This window comes from Pleurodeles waltl, chromosome 11 (assembly GCF_031143425.1).
Source record: "Pleurodeles waltl isolate 20211129_DDA chromosome 11, aPleWal1.hap1.20221129, whole genome shotgun sequence".
In the NCBI taxonomy this organism is placed as follows: Eukaryota; Metazoa; Chordata; class Amphibia; order Caudata; family Salamandridae; genus Pleurodeles; species Pleurodeles waltl.
The window spans coordinates 820565202-820582265 of NC_090450.1; the positions used below are offsets into that span (position 1 = coordinate 820565202).

At 45.4% G+C, this 17064-nt stretch overlaps 1 protein-coding gene across 1 annotated transcript in view; it reads right to left on the minus strand.

The window, feature by feature from the left end:
• The window catches only part of PES1 (pescadillo ribosomal biogenesis factor 1), a 210061-nt gene extending 195579 nt beyond the window's left edge, over window positions 1–14482 (minus strand). Inside the window, exon 1 of the mRNA XM_069214643.1 lies at window positions 14349–14482. Coding sequence (XP_069070744.1) covers window positions 14349–14372 — 24 coding nt within the window. The 5' untranslated portion in view covers window positions 14373–14482. The remainder of the gene's footprint in view (window positions 1–14348) is intronic.
• Window positions 14483–17064: the final 2582 nt, after the last annotated feature.

Here is a 17064-nt window from a genome sequence, read left to right on the forward strand (position 1 = left end):
AGCGGAGTAGTGGAGACCCAGGGCTAAAGAAACTCTTAAACAAGAAGTTGTATTTTGACTGCCAGCAGCCAAGACAGTACTGATGGGGTGCAGCATGGCCCAAAAAGAGATTAGCACTGTGGTGTCTACTGTATCCTTTGAAAAGGATACCTCAGATGATGAGGTCCTAGTAGCTTTCAACTGGGAAAAGGGTCCTGATGGTAAGCTGGTGATCCCAGGGGGTGGAAGTAGGCACTTTTACCACCTCAAGGTGAATGGGATCCCAACCATTGCTCTGGAAGACACAAGTGCCACTCACACCAATAGTGGAGGACAGGTCCCCAGACCAGTGTTTCCCAGGAGAGGTAAGGTTAGGATAACCCCAGGGGAGATCACAAAGTGCCCTGTGACCTTGGTGTCCCTACAGGTAGGAGGCACCCTTAAGTGGGATAGTGTGGTAGTCAGTCCTGACCTCGCCCTAGATTGTCTCCTAGTCAATGACCTCCCAGTGGTTGGTTTGAGGGCAGAGGGGGTAACCGCCCATGGTGCTGCTAATTTCAAGGATCCCGGACGTCCTGTCCCTAAAGTTAGGAGACATAAGCCCCAGAAAAGTGGTAAGTGTGGGCAAGGAAGGCCACTCTTAGTTAGAGACCAAGAGAAAACCTACCCAATTAGGAGTAGGTGCAAGCCTGGCCATGGTGAGGCTTTTCCTGACCCCAAGAAGTCTTGGAGAGTCAGGCCACTGCTCAGAGTCAGGGTGCCCCCCCCGAACTGACAGAAGAAAAGATGGAAGGAGGGTGTCTGCCACCTGAGGTGGTAGCCCCCACTAAGGAAAGTTGGATAGGCCTCAAGAACTCACAGTATTCTCTAAAATAGCCCCTCCACCCATCTGTGGAGAGCTCAGGGTGTTGTTCTGGCCACTGATAGCCATCCGTAGTCACTGTTGGTTGTTGGCCTTTGAGACCCCATGACGGGGAGTTAGGTAGGCCCTCTGACCCTGTTGGTCATAATGGGTTATTCAAGTGACATGTGACCTCTTTGGGTCGGCTAGGTGTTGTCCTAGCTAAGGTGAGGTAGGAACCTCATAGTCACAAGTAGAGGGTGGAGAAAAGGTTGGAAGAGGCAGTCCTACCCTAGCAAAGGCCCTATTTAGGGTGGGACCTGTCTTAGTTGAGGTAGATCAGCTCTCCAGAAGGAATGACCCTTAAAGAAGGATGTAAGGTACAGCTGGCTCTGCAATGGTCAGCCTGTTTTACTACATCCTTCCTCACTGAATAGTCAAGAACAATTACCAAAATTCTGGATGAGTTCTGATCTCCTGCACATATTAGCTAGGATTGCATTAGCAAACAGACAATTTTTGTTAGGTTTACCTTTGCTTTTTGCCATTATTGTGACTACTCCGTGCTGGTGAAATGACTCTGAAATGCCTGGAGCCCTTCTAAACAGAACACAGTGCATGTGCTCAGACCCTTAAAAATCGTGAATGTTCAACTGGCTTGTCCCCAGTTGAAATAGGCTTACTTAATTGTAAGTCCCTAGTATATGGTACCAGGGGTCCCCAGGGCTTGTAAATTAGACTGTCTTCTAGAGACTGCAGCACTTGTGCCACCCTGAGTGAGACAAGGTAAAACATGGATCCCAGACTGCAGACTGGAAGGGTAGGATTAAACAGCTTACTCGACTTTGCCATAAAAGGTAATTGCAAAGTCCAAACCAAGCTTTTTAATATAATTACGCCACATCTAAGGGAGGGAGCTGTATATTACAAAGTGGAACATTTACTTTGACATACTCCAGCAGTAAATACACTAAATTGTTGTTTTTACTGTGGATAGGTTAGTAGCCCCATTGGCAAGTACAGAGTTACAGGCTGACACCTCAGCCCTGCTAACTTCTGAATGCGACTTCTAAAGCTCTTACTGTTTGGAACCAAACGTATCAGTGCATCAAGTTCAATTTAATAGTCACTGGTGGGCAAAGCACAACTTTAGAAGAATCCACTTTAGTTGCCCACGATTTACAGGCATGTTTAATGGGTCTGTCTTGTACACGGCTTTCTGTCCTCCTGGGGAGACGTGCTAATGTCTCCCAGGACTGGAAACCATATTGGCCTGCTCAGGTGACAGGCAAGAGGAAGCCAGTTGTCAAACTGGTTTTCCAAGGGTGTGGAGCCCCTTTGGCAGCCACACCTATTGGTAGGGCTAGGGGGCTCCACATGCCAGGAGAAGGGTCGTGCCATACTCGAAATGGGCAGAATGGTGCATCCTGGAATGCCCAGATACCATACATCGTGGCAAGTGGTCATCAGGTGGGAAAGAATCCATTAGCCAGCAAACACATACTGCCCTGAGGGCATTTTATGAGCATAAGTAGGGGCGCCCTTAAGCCCCGAACTGTGATCTCCTTGGGAATGGAAGACCAATGAAGGACTGTCCTGCTGCACCATGGGACTGGCAAAAAGAAGCTGGACCAGCATGGACTGCACCGGCTGAACCTGGTTATTTGCAAATGAGAGTGACTGTGCATGCTGTGTCCTGCTCGGGGAGTAGTCTTCTCCAGAGCCCAGCCAAAGCCAAGAGGCTCCATGGTTCAGTGAACTTGCTTTATGTTCACATGGACACAACAGCTGAGAAACCTGCTAGGCACGTTGGTAGCCCAGAAACTTCATTCTACCGTCAACTGTCACAGTGCAGCACCAGAGACCAGGACCCAACGCACAACGTTGCACCTGAGTTTGCTGAACCCGTGTCATCAGAAAACAGCTGGGACCTCCAGAGGACAAGTTATCGACCCAGGAAGGAGTAGCCTGTGATCCCAGTACTGGGCTACTGGTAGTCCACCAGCAACTGGACTTCTGCCAGCGAGAGGACTTTGAGGGATTTTGACCCTGTGACCAGGACCACCTCACCGCCTTCAAGACTGAGGAACAGTTGCAGCAAGATCCCTCATTGACCACATCGCAACCACAGCATCCTTTGAACATCTTCAGCATCCTTCGCCCTTACATCAGGACCACTTCAATAGTAAAAGCCCTGCAAAGGATAAAATTGACTGAAACTGACTGAAAACTACTTTGCCACATAATTTCATGCTGGCTATAGCACATAAACAGCAGTAGTAAGGGCCTTAAGATGGTCCTGAATCATGTAGGTTCTGCAACTCCGATTCTTCTTGACCTAAGCACCGCCTGAGACAGTATCCCACTCCACCTTAGTGCATCATCTGGAAGAAGCAGGCTTTGTGGGGAATGCCTTTTATAATAGATTTCCTCTTTCTTGGATGAGCAACACTTTCAAGTTAGTGAGGGACCGTTCTACTCAACCAGTCTTCAGTTGAAATGTGGTGTCCAGCAGGGATCTTCACTGAGCCCCACACTTTTCACCATATAATGTATGTGCGCTTTCAGACATCATTTAGCCCTTTGACTTCACATTGGTGTATGTCGATGATACACAGCTGATTGTCTCACAAACACCTAATATCAACACCACGTCCATGAGATTGAACAGCTGCCTATAGAAAGTGGCCAAATGGATGGCAGTCTGTTGTCTAAAATGAAATGGGGAGAAAACTGAGGTCATGATGGTGAGAAATAATTCATCCCTCTGGCAGCAGATTAGTTGCCCCCTGCTCTAAGGGAACTCCCAGTCCCCAAGCTGGAGGTGAAATGCCTAGGGCTCACCTTGGACAAGCCTCTTTCTACGAAATCACAAGGGGAAGAAAAAAAAAAAAAAAAGACAGCTGGCAGCTGTTTTGGTCTCCTGAGAGCCCTCAGGAAAACTTTTAAATGGCTCCTGATGGAACCATGGAGAACAGTGATCCAAGGACTAATTTTATCACGCCTGGACTATGGCAACTCACTTTACCTGGGCAGTCTTAAGTCAGTTACTAATACACTCCAAACCCATTCAGAATGCTACTGCCCAAATACTACTAGGTCTCCCAAATATGCAGTCAGCTGGGTGAGCACTAAAACCCCTCCACTGGTGTCCTATAATTTGCAGAGTACAATTCAAGGCATTATGCCATGTACACCAGGACAAGGCTAAAATGGGTCCAAACGTTCTACATTAGCTGATTGCACTCCATCAGGGCTCTTAGGTTGAACAACCTAGATCTTTTGGCTGTCCCCAGGATTCAGAGCCAGAAGTGGTGGACGTTGGTTCGCCTATCTTGCACCCAAGCTCTGAAACTCCTTGCCTATTAACCTGGGAAGGAAAAACAACTTTGTGAGCTTTAGAAAACACAGTTTTTAAAAACGTACCTGTCCCCTTAATCAAGTTCTATTCCTCAATTAAGCCATCCCTACTAGCGCTGGGAAGCCCGGTTTCGGGTATCCATGCACTTGTTTCTGAGGACCTTGCTCATACCCCGGACTGGCTCCCTACTGGTGACTGTCACCTAAAGTGACTCAAAGTAACCACATTACACTTTAAAACTTTTGCACTAAAAGGTTTGGGCTAAGTGTCAAATTTTATTAATTTGCCAATGCATGTTCCTACAAACTGGTGTCAGATTACTTTGGTGTCTTGTCGGGTTTCTTCTTCAATTGCTTTGATGCGGTTTAAATGCTTTACACTTGTTCCTTTGTGTAAGTCTTGCTGCTCAGAGTCACAGCTACCCAGAGTTGAGCTAAGGGTTTGGCAAATGAAACTTAAGAGTCTTAGAGGGGTTGGTAAGTGGATTACACTGTGAGGTTACAAACCCACACCATGTAATACACTCCATTTCCTTACAACATCCTACTGCATAGACTTCACAATATTGGAGTCCATGAAGATCCTTTAAAATGGCTTATCTCACAAAGTATAGCTTACCTACCCCTTTGACACCACTTCCTCACACGGAACACTGTGGCATTCTTCCGGGGTCCATCCTATCCCCTCTATTATTCTACATCTATTTAACCCCCTTACCAAATCTAATTAAAATCGTACGACCTCATCTGCTACAACTATGCATGACTTCCAAGTCATTTAAAAAAATGGATAGCCTCAAAAACATCTTGTAAGGAAATGCCTCCTTGGCATGGTTGCCCCCTGACTTTTTGCCTTTGCTGATGCTATGTTTACAATTGAAAGTGTGCTGAGGCCTGCTAACCAGGCCCCAACACCAGTGTTCTTTCCCTAACCTGTACTTTTGTATCCACAATTGGCAGACCCTGGCATCCAGATAAGTCCCTTGTAACTGGTACTTCTAGTACCAAGGGCCCTGATGCCAAGGAAGGTCTCTAAGGGCTGCAGCATGTCTTATGCCACCCTGGAGACCTCTCACTCAGCACAGACACACTGCTTGCCAGCTTGTGTGTGCTAGTGAGAACAAAACAAGTAAGTCGACATGGCACTCCCCTCAGGGTGCCATGCCAGCCTCTCACTGCCTATGCAAGTATAGGTCAGTCACCCCTCTAGCAGGCCTTACAGCCCTAAGGCAGGGTGCACTATACCATAGGTGAGGGTACCAGTGCATGAGCATGGTACCCCTACAGTGTCTAAACAAAACCTTAGACATTGTAAGTGCAGGGTAGCCATAAAAGTATATGGTCTGGGAGTTTGTCAAACACGAACTCCACAGCACCATAATGGCTACACTGAAAACTGGGAAGTTTGGTATCAAACTTCTCAGCACAATAAATGCACACTGATGCCAGTGTACATTTTATTGCAAAATACACCCCAGAGGGCACCTTAGAGGTGCCCCCTGAAACTTAACCGACTGTCTGTGTAGGCTGACTAGTTCCAGCAGCCTGCCACACTAGAGACATGTTGCTGGCCCCATGGTGAGAGTGCCTTTGTCACTCTGAGGCCAGTAACAAAGCCTGCACTGGGTGGAGATGCTAACACCTCCCCCAGGCAGGAGCTGTAACACCTGGCGGTGAGCCTCAAAGGCTCACCCCTTTGTCACAGCCCAGCAGGGCACTCCAGCTTAGTGTAGTTGCCCGCCCCCTCCGGCCACGGCCCCCACTTTTGGCGGCAAGGCTGGAGGGAACAAAGAAAGCAACAAGGAGGAATCACTGGCCAGTCAGGACAGCCCCTAAGGTGTCCTGAGCTGAGGTGACTCTAACTTTTAGAAATCCTCCATCTTGCAGATGGAGGATTCCCCCAATAGGGTTAGGATTGTGACCCCCTCCCCTTGGGAGGAGGCACAAAGAGGGTGTACCCACCCTCAGGGCTAGTAGCCATTGGCTACTAACCCCCCAGACCTAAACACGCCCTTAAATTTAGTATTTAAGGGCTACCCTGAACCCTAGAAAATTAGATTCCTGCAACAACAAGAAGAAGGACTGCCTAGCTGAAAACCCCTGCAGAGGAAGACCAGAAGACAACAACTGCCTTGGCTCCAGAAACTCACCGGCCTGTCTCCTGCCTTCCAAAGAACTCTGCTCCAGCGACGCCTTCCAAAGGGACCAGCGACCTCTGCATCCTCTGAGGACTGCCCTACTTCGACGACGACAAGAAACTCCCGAGGACAGCGGACCTGCTCCAAAAAGACTGCAACTTTATCCAAAGGAGCAGCTTTAAAGAACCCTGCAATCTCCCCGCAAGAAGCGTGAGACTTGCAACACTGCACCTGGCGACCCCGACTCGGCTGGTGGAGAACCAACACCTCAGGGAGGACCCCCGGACTACTCTACGACTGTGAGTACCAAAACCTGTCCCCCCTGAGCCCCCACAGCGCCGCCTGCAGAGGGAATCCCGAGGCTTCCCCTGACCGCGACTCTCTGAAACCTAAGTCCCGACGCCTGGAAAAGACCCTGCACCCGCAGCCCCCAGGACCTGAAGGACCGGACTTTCACTGCAGAAGTGACCCCCAGGAGTCCCTCTCCCTTGCCCAAGTGGAGGTTTCCCCGAGGAAGCCCCCCCTTGCCTGCCTGCAGCGCTGAAGAGATCCCTTGATCTCTCATTGACTTCCATTGCGAACCCGACGCTTGTTCTAACACTGCACCCGGCCGCCCCCGCGCCGCTGAGGGTGAAATTTCTGTGTGGGCTTGTGTCCCCCCCGGTGCCCTACAAAACCCCCCTGGTCTGCCCTCAGAAGACGCAGGTACTTACCTGCAAGCAGACTGGAACCGGGGCACCCCCTTCTCTCCATTGGAGCCTATGCGTTTTGGGCACCACTTTGAACTCTGCACCTGACCGGCCCTGAGCTGCTGGTGTGGTAACTTTGGGGTTGCTCTGAACCCCCAACGGTGGGCTACCTTGGACCAAGAACTGAACCCTGTAAGTGTCGTACTTACCTGGTAAAACTAACAAATACTTACCTCCCCCAGGAACTGTGAAAATTGCACTGTGTCCACTTTTGAAATAGCTATTTGTGAATAACTTGAAAAGTATACATGCAATTGAAATGATTCAAAGTTCCTAATGTACTTACCTGCAATACCTTTCAAACAAGATATTACATGTTAAATTTGAACCTGTGGTTCTTAAAATAAACTAAGAAAAGATATTTTTCTATACAAAACCTATTGGCTGGATTTGTCCCTGAGTGTGTGTACCTCATTTATTGTCTATGTGTATGTACAACAAATGCTTAACACTACTCCTTGGATAAGCCTACTGCTCGACCACACTACCACAAAATAGAGCATTAGTATTATCTATTTTTACCACTATTTTACCTCTAAGGGGAACCCTTGGACTCTGTGCATGCTATTCCTTACTTTGAAATAGCACATACAGAGCCAACTTCCTACACATCTACAATGCAAAACTTGATGGCTGCTTTGAAGCCATAAACAAATGGATGATGAAGAAACATCTAAAACTCAAAACCGCAAAGACAGATTATGAAATGCGGACAATTGCAAAACCACCAGCCTACTGCCATATGGCCTAAGGAACTTGAGGCCCCTATCACAACATCATGAGAAGTTAGAAACCTAGGAATAACCATGGATTCAGACTTATCTTTCAAATCTCATGCGAACAATGTCACAAAAAGTGTCTTCTACATGATGAGAACACTATGTTGCATCTTCCCATACTTGTCATGCCAACATAAAATACAAAGCCATCCTCATCATCTCCAAGCATGACTATGCCAACAGCTTATACCTTGACACACCTGCATTCATTATAACCAAAATACAACTCATTCAAAATGCCGCAAGGCTTCTTCTCCGCCTAAGAGAATGCATGACGCCAGATCTGCAATCGCTGCATTGGCTATTTATAGCTAGAATAGCAATGTTCAAGGCACTTTGCATTGCCCATGGAGCCCCCAAGAAAAAGGACCTCTAAATCTACAAGTTACTTTCAAGCAAAACAAACCAAACAGAACACTGTGCTCCAGGCTTGCACTACTTATCATTGGAACACCTTATCATAAGACATCCATTGGAGGCACTGCTTTCTACGGACAACCTACCAAGATCTGGAACTCACTACGAGCCAGCATTAGAAGCACTCAGGAGCATATACCCTTCTGGAGATAGATGAAAACTCTGCTATTTCCTAGATAAATACAGTGGTGTGCATTGCGGCCCACAATACGATAACCACACCTCGGTGGGCATCACACACAACATGGAAACACTTCCCACATAGGATCCAAATAAAAATAACAATATCCTTTCAACCACACACCCTACATGACGTAGCATGCGCTGCAAAACAATTACTATCTTCTCCTACTCGCTTCAGTCCTCTTTAATATAATGTACCTCTCTTCTAGTCATCTGACACCCCTCAATATTTTTCCTGTTTCCCTGCAGCCTCCTCCCAACTTCCTACCCTCTTTTCCTGCCATTCAAATCATCAAACCTATCCTCTTCTCCTTCAGTTCCTCCTTAGCTGCTTCCCCTGCCACCTCCAGTACCACTCTGCCCCCTTTTATCCTGTCCCTTACATTTGCCTTCTCGAAGTGCCCTTTACATTCAACTTATTACCCCCCTTATGATTTGTTTTCTAATGAGACCATTTCGTTCCTTTTTTCAAGGCCTTTCCAGTCCATCTAACTTTTAATTTCTCTCCATCTCAACAGCCACACCTTCTTCTTTTTTCACTGTTCTCTTTGATTAATTTCTGCTTACCATCCTATTTTTCCCTCACCCTAACCACACTCTTCTCCTTGCCACTGGCCACCACAGACCTCCATTTCCTCAATCCCACTTACTTCCAAGGCCGAAAAGGGATGTCAATGCATAAAAGCAGAACCCTTCATTATTTATTTTCAAGGAGTTTCATCAAGTGCTGCCTTTTGATTACTACAAAATGTTGGTATACACAAAAAAAAAAAAAACTCACGTTTTTCTGACATGACGTTACTTATCTGAATGTAAATTGCCATGGTTACTCCATCATAATTCAAAATACAAGACATTTGAAACAGGAAATAATATATTTGTAATTAGACATCTTTGGAGGGGATCTATGTATGATCCGTACACATTAGCATGAGGCAAACAGGGTAGATAAAAAAAAAAAAGGAGGGGGTTCCATTTTTTTCCCCTGGTACTTTTTTTTTTATTTAAAGTTCTATGCTGCTTTATGTGAAATTGAGCTTCATGGGAGATTTTCTACACTTGGCTGAGGTACTGTCAGTATCTGGAAGCAATGCTAATTTATTGAGTCCTACCAGACATTTTACTTTCTTGTGCAGAAGCTTACAGCATTCCCTATAAACATCTCACTTAAAGCTTCTTTACTTTTGCAATACATTTTAATAACCCAACATGAGCTGACTACTTTACAAAATAAAAACAAAATGTTTTTTTTAAAAAAAAAATAAAAAACTGTTCCAGTAATACACAGATTTTTTTTTTTAATGGGGACACTTCTCAGCAGTATGTTTTTGAAAATGAGTAATATGCGCATTTTGATAAAATAATGTGCCAGCTGCACAAATCAATTACAGATGCCAAATTCCAGTGCCCCGACGCCTTTTATTCTTTAGCACCAAAAGCAATAAGCACCAAAAAAATGAAAATGAGTATGACATGGTTAAATCAGCAAGTATCATACAGTAGCAGAAAGTGCTACAAACGAAGTAATCATTGTCATCATTGGATGAGTAGCTACTAGATGCACTGTCTATATAAACATTACCAACACATTTATTTTGACAGTAAAGTCTTTCAAACAATTGCAACACATCATGAGTAAAACAAACAGTTCAGGAATTCATACAGTAAAACATCAAGTTTTCAAAGAGACTAAAAACCATCACTTGTGGTCACCATATCCATAAGGCGCGTAACAACTAAAAACATTAATGTATATTAGTAAGGCACTCCATTATGATTCACCAATAAGTTTTAAAACATGTTGACACCAAGAGCAAATTTAAATAGAAAGCAATCCTTTAAAATATGGGTACATTTACGTTTGTAAATAAATGTTTCCATTCATTAGCCATAACCATATTATTTATCAGCCAATCACGCAAATACAACAAATATAATTCGCTATATGACTGACCATGTGACAGTGCTGTATGCATTTACAGTGAGGGGTATACAACTCTCAGCAATTTAAACTTGTTTTGGTTGCTATGAAAGGTCGGGCTTCTTGCTCTCAGAACATTTTGACTTCTGTTTAGGTCTGCAAGGCCGCTTACTGTAATGTTTTTATAAGTGTGTTCCATTTATACCATTGTATCCTACAATAACCAACCCAAGCCTGTTACATTATCCCTATCCAGCTTTTCAAACCTCACTTACTTCCTCTTCTCCCTTATCTTTATGTATCTGGTCAAGGCAAGCAGGCCTTCCTGCTGCCCTTCTGACCACACATCTTCGAAAATATTCTTTTATCTACCTCTGCTGCAACACCAGTAACATGAATCATCAATACTTCTTTAACTACAGGAATCTTTCCTGAAGATCTTAAAAAGGCATACATACACCCGTTATTAAAGAAAACAAATCTGGACCCGCAGGACCCCAACAAGTACAGATTGATTACAAATGGTCTTTTCTGAGGCAAACTGATAGAAAGAGCTGCTGTAGGAAGCTGGCTCAGTATATACTACATCAAAATGAGATCTAGTGTGCACAGAGTCCAGGGGTTCCCTAGAGGCTTGACAGAGGCAATAATAGAGAATACTAATGCTCTATTTGTGGTAGTGTGGTCGAGCAGTTAGGCTTATCAGAGGGTAGTGTTAAGCATTTGTTGTACACACACAAGCAATAAGTGAAAACACACATTCAATGACAACTTCATACCAATAGGTTTTTATATAGAAAAATGTCTTTTGATAATTTATTTCTAGAACCACAAGATTCAGTTTGCAGGTAAGTACATTAAATGAAAGTTACTTTGCATAGGCAAGTTCAGGACTTTGAATCGAAATCGACAATACACAGTTTTCTTTAAAATGGCAAAAAAAGCTATTCTAAAAGTAGACACTGCAATTTTCAACAGTTCCTGGGGGAGGTAAGTAAAGTACAGTTCCTGAGGTAAGTGACAAACGTACATGTTCAGTCCCCGGGGCATAGGTAGCCCACCGTTGGGGGTTCAAGATAACCCCAAGCACCCAGCAACATGGGCCGGTTAGGTGCAGAGGTCAAACATGAGCCAAAATAACGTGGGCCCCTGTGGAGACAGGGGATACTCCGGTTCCGGTCTGCTTGCAGGTAAGTTCCTGTGTTGTCGGAAGGCAGCCCAGGGGGGTTTGGAGGAGCACTGGAGGGGCCCCAAGTAGGCACCAATCCCACACCCTCGGCGGTACAAGGGAGGCCGGGTGCAGAGTGCAAATAGAGCATCGGGTTTCCAATTAAACTCTAAGAGAGGCCCTGGGGTCACTCAGGTGCTTCAGGCAAGGCACAGGGGGGCTTTTAGGGGAAGCCACTGATTGGATAGGGTGGAGGGCTACCCGCTGGTCATAGCTGTACCGGTGGTCCGGTTCTCTCAAGGCTGGGGGCTGCGGGTGCAGTGCTTCTCCAGGTGTTGGATATCTTCATCCCGGGCAGTCGCGGTCAGGGGGTCCTTGGGATTCCCTCTGCAGGCGTCGTCGTGAAGGGGTGGGGAGGTCAGCCAGCCCAGGGTAGACACTTGGTCGGAATCGCCTGGGGATCCTCTCTGGCTATGTGGACCACCTGGACACGGGCCATGGGAGTTTGGTACAGAGTGGTTTAGGACTCATGCTTCTGGAGTGAGGTGGGAGTCCTTTAGAAGCAGTTTCTTCTTCTTTCTTGTTGGACAGGTCCGCTGTCTACTGGAGTTTATTGGACCTCTGTGATGCAGGCAGTCTCCTGGAGGCTTTTCAGGAGTCGCTGAACCTGCAGAACGCGTCGCTCTTCTTTTGCAGCTTTTCGAAGCAGGAGACGGGCCGGTAGGGCTAGAGCCGAATCAGTTGTCTCCTTCTCTGCAGGGTTTTTAGCTCAGCGCCCTTCTTCTTCTTCTTGTGAGGTAGTCAAGAATCTGAAAAGCTGGGTTCAGGGAGCCCTTAAATTCTAAATTTAGGGGGGTGTTAGGGTCAGGGAGCAGTAGCCAATGGCTACTGTCCCTGAGGGTGGCTACACCCTCCTTGTGCCCACTCCCTTTGGGGAGGGCGGCACATTCCTATCTCTACTGGGCCTAATCCTCCAAAGTAAGATGGAGGATTTTTCAAGGAGGGGGTCACTTCAGCTCTGGACATCTTAGGGGTGGTCCTGGCTGAGGGGGTGACTCCTCCTTGTTTTTCCTAATTTTCCCTCCGGACTTGCCGCCAAAAGTGGGACTGTGTCCGGGGGGCAGGCATCTCCACTAGCTGGAGTGCCCTGTGGACACTATATTCTGACGCTTGAGCCTTTGAGGCTCACCGCCAGGTGTTACAGTTCCTGCAGCGGAAGGTGTAAAGCACCTCCACCCAGGACAGGCTTTGTTTCTGTCCAGAGAGTGCACAAAGGCACTCACCCCATGTGGTCAGAAACTCGTCTGAAAGTGGAAGGCTAACACAGACCGGTCAGTCCTACACTAGCAGTTGGGCTAACATACAGGGGGCATCTCTAAGATGCCCTCTGTGTGCATTTTTCAATAAATCCCTCACTGGCATCAGTGTGGGTTTATTGTGCTGAGAAGTTTGACACCAAACTTCCCAGTATTCAGTGAAGCCATTATGGTGCTGTGCAGGGTACCAGCACACTTTCAGTCAAAGTTGGCATCAACACTACGCAAAAGGTGTGGGGGGGGGGGGTTGGCCAGGCCAACAGTGGCTTTTTCCTACAGCAGCTTTTGCCCAGAGGTCACAATTCACTGAAGCCAACGCCATACTTTCAGACCACCAAACTGGATTTCGCCAAGGAAGAGGCACTGAATCTGCCCTCATCGCCATCTAGGCTGATCTTAAAAACACAAGTCCTGAGTGACCCAACTATCAAAGCTACAAGCCAGAATCTAATATTCTGAAAGCTTGATTCGAGATGAACGTTGACAGTTGGTACAGCAGGCACCATTAACTTGAGGGACAGTTCGGCCCCAAAGAGACACATTCGCAACCTACCTGAGGGTAGGCCAGCCTATCAGTGACTGCTGCCTTTACCAAAGAAAGGGCCATTAGAAACAGTTTAAAGCCTCAGCAATATAGTGAGTAATTATGTATTCACTACAGTCAAAATCAGTTAGTGGTCTTCCATTACAGGGTATTTAAAGCAGTTGATAGGTCTTTTGTAGGGCTTCTCACTGCTCAGAAGTGGGCAGTTTCTGATATTTATCTCTTTACATGGACCTTATTCCCAACTACAGTATTATACTTAAAAGCACAATTAATCCTTGGCACACATAAGCAATCTGAAAACTTGGCGGCTTTGTTTAGGTGATATGTTTCCCTCGTACTCACTGCTTGATTTTGCTCGCGAGAAAGTGTCACTCATAGTCGTTGAAATGTCACTCATAATTATACTGACATTATGAAAATGTTGCACATAGCAATCTGAAGTCTTCGCAGCTATGTATTTTTCCTTTTATTGTTCCAATATTTTGCTTAATAATTGTGTGCGTCAAATACATAAAGACTTTTAAAAAGTAATCTGGGACGAAACACGTGCTGGCTGCTTCACCGCTGCTTATTATAAACTTCACTCAGATTCACACTTGTGACACTATAACAACAACGTCTCCGAAAACGTCTTTGAACTCACTGGTCTGTTTGGCTGCCTTGACACCAACAGTGTACGACTTGCTGCTTCCGTTAGTTGACACTTAATTTACTGACCAAGGAATCCTTTTGCCCGTACCCATCAGCCCTCTTTTAATTCTTCCTCGACCCCTGCCCATGTTTTTCGCACCCGTTTTCATTTTCTCGAATGCCTACTTGTTTCTATTCCATATACTTCCATTCCTCTCAAACTCTCTTTCACCTTCATCTGTTAATACACCACCTTTACTTTCCCCTTCTGGGCTCCAGTCAGCCCCTTTTATTACCTTACACCATACAGATTTTCTTACCTTCCTTTTCTCCTGGCCCCCCATATTTTCCTTCAGTAGTCTCTGCTTGTCTCTGGATTAGGTCCGTCTCTTCTCACGTGGAGACGAAAGGACCCCAATACAGCTGCCCAATCCAACGCCTGTCGCACACCCTGAACCAAGGAAACCAAAGAAAGACTGGAGGCAGCAGTTCCATGCACGCTTGCGCGCTCTCATCCGGAACCCTATTATGAAATCATAGCCACCTTTTTTTTTAACTAACAAATTGGCAGTACGTTTGGTAGCCGAAATACGCTGATTATATTGCACAAACTGGAGCGAAGAGAGTGCATGAGAAACCACTGCGGCGGCCATCTTGGCAAACAGTTTGTAGCGCATACAGTCTTCACATTACCAACTATAGTAGTTTTATAGCTTAAGATATTGCAGTTTATTTTGGAGGACAAACTACAATGGATTTAATATCGAGCGAGATAAAAATGTTCATTGTTTTATTGAAGAGCCACCGGTAGTACTGATAAGTGTTTGAAATTTAGACTAAAACAATACTTCGCCATGCGAAATACCAGTCCACCAATCGCAGTAAGAAAAGTGCTCCCTGTTTGTTTTACACGCGACGCTCGTCGCAACATTCCTTCAAATTAGAGAAAGAACCTTAGCAATATCACGTGACCAACTACGCGTCACCCCTACATCCTACTTTTATGCTTTCAGTTAATGAGCAACCATGAGATCTGCGCTAATCGGAGCCTGGTTGGCATAATATACACGATTAAACGGGTGAAATGTTGTACTGGTTATTCAAACAGTCCATATTGCAAGTGGGTATAGTAGCGGTGGCAGAGAACTTCCACACGTGACAGATCAGAAATATAACCTGACGCACAAAACAGGATAGTAATCTATTTGGTAGTTTAATGTAGATTTTCCTAGTAATTTATGAAGGAAAGTCTTAATTTTATTAAAGACACAGAGGCGAGTATTATGCAGTAGTCTTTTCTTTATCTTTAATAGCAGCTCCAGTCAAAATCAACTACAAATCCCACAAGGCAAACAGCAACGAGCCAATGGGAAAACAAAAGTAGTTTATAAGGATGCACCAATCACAGACAGATCCACGTAATGATACCTATCTTGACTGAGATTTTGCAAAACTCAATGAGAAGTAAACAATGGAATAATGGAATAACAAATACAAAACGCCAAACAGAGCGATAAAACTTCTTGTAAATAGAACAAAAGTCTCTGGAGGAAGACCAGAAGGTTGTGACGATCCATCCCTTGAAAGTCCTTGAGAGGAAACACCGAAGAGGACACCGTACATAAAGGTTCTCTAGGAGGAAGTTTGCTGTATTGATGTAGAAGCTAAAAGGGAAGGGTAACAAAATCACAGAGTTAGAATTTGTAGTGGCGGGATAATACTCGCCTCCGTGTCTTTAATAAAATTAAGACTTTCCTCCATAAATTACTAGGAAAATCCACATTTTATGACAAGACCGGAGGCTCCTATTAAGCAATTTTAAAGCGTATCAATAACATTTAAAGAGGCATGTTGAATTGGTTTACAATAAAACACTTTGAAAATATTATCATTAGACCAGTCAGCCGACCTGAGAATATCTTCCAAACGAGAACCGGCCCAAAAAGCTATGGACGCCATGGCTCCTCTAGCTGAATGTGCTCCGAAAGCAGAGGTATAAATACTGGCTAAGGACATAATCCAACGGACCCAGCGAGCCAAAGTAGGAGAGGACACAGGGTTGAAAGGTTTTCTGAAAGAGATTAGCAATTGGGTAGATGAGGAGTTTCTCAGATCGGCTGTCCGTTGTTCATAAACATTTAAACATTGACCCACACAGAGTTTGGGATGATCGGGAAAAAAGGGATGAAAAACTGAAGAGAGGTTAGTTTTTGTACGTTTCAACACATTGAACAGAACTCCTGAGGGAGTAAAATAGCGAGCTGTAACATCCAGGGCTCTAACGTCAGATAAGCGTTTGAAAGATACTAAACATAAAAGCATGGCCAGCTTAGACGACAACTGTTTTAAGGATAGCAAAGAATTGTCAGGCCAAGAAACAAACAGTTTTAACACGGCATTAACATCCCATAAAGAACTGTATTTAGGTTTTGGCGGATTAGAAAATTTTACTCCCTTTAACAGACGGCAGACCAAAGGATGTTCACTGACAGGCTTTCCTTGAAAGTAATCGTGAGCAGAAGAAATCGCAGACCGATATAAATTAATAGTGCGGAAGGACTTACCCTTACTAGCTTCTGCCACCAGAAAGTTGACTATCATAGACATATCTGCTGTAAAGGGATTAACTTGTCTTCCCAAACACCAGCAACGCCAGAGAGACCAAGCTGATCTATAAGCTTTCTTTGTCCCAGGAGCTGTTGCACGGTCAATGAAGGTTGCAGCTTCTGCCGAAATAGAAATGCTAGATCGGGATTCGCTGAAATTTTCCAAGCTGATAAGACCAGGGACTCTTGAAGAATGAGACTGTGACAGAGGCCTTGGGGGTTGGACAGGAGATCTGGAAAGGAGGGTATCAGGAGCAGGGCTTCGATTGACAGTTCCAGGAGGGAAGGGAACCACACCTGGGCGTGCCAGTAAGGGACTATGAGGACTATGGAAGCTCGTTGACGTCTGACTTGTGCCAATACTCTGGGAATCAAGGTAAAAGGAGGAAAGGCGTAATTGAGGGAAGATGACCAATTCTGAGAAAACGCA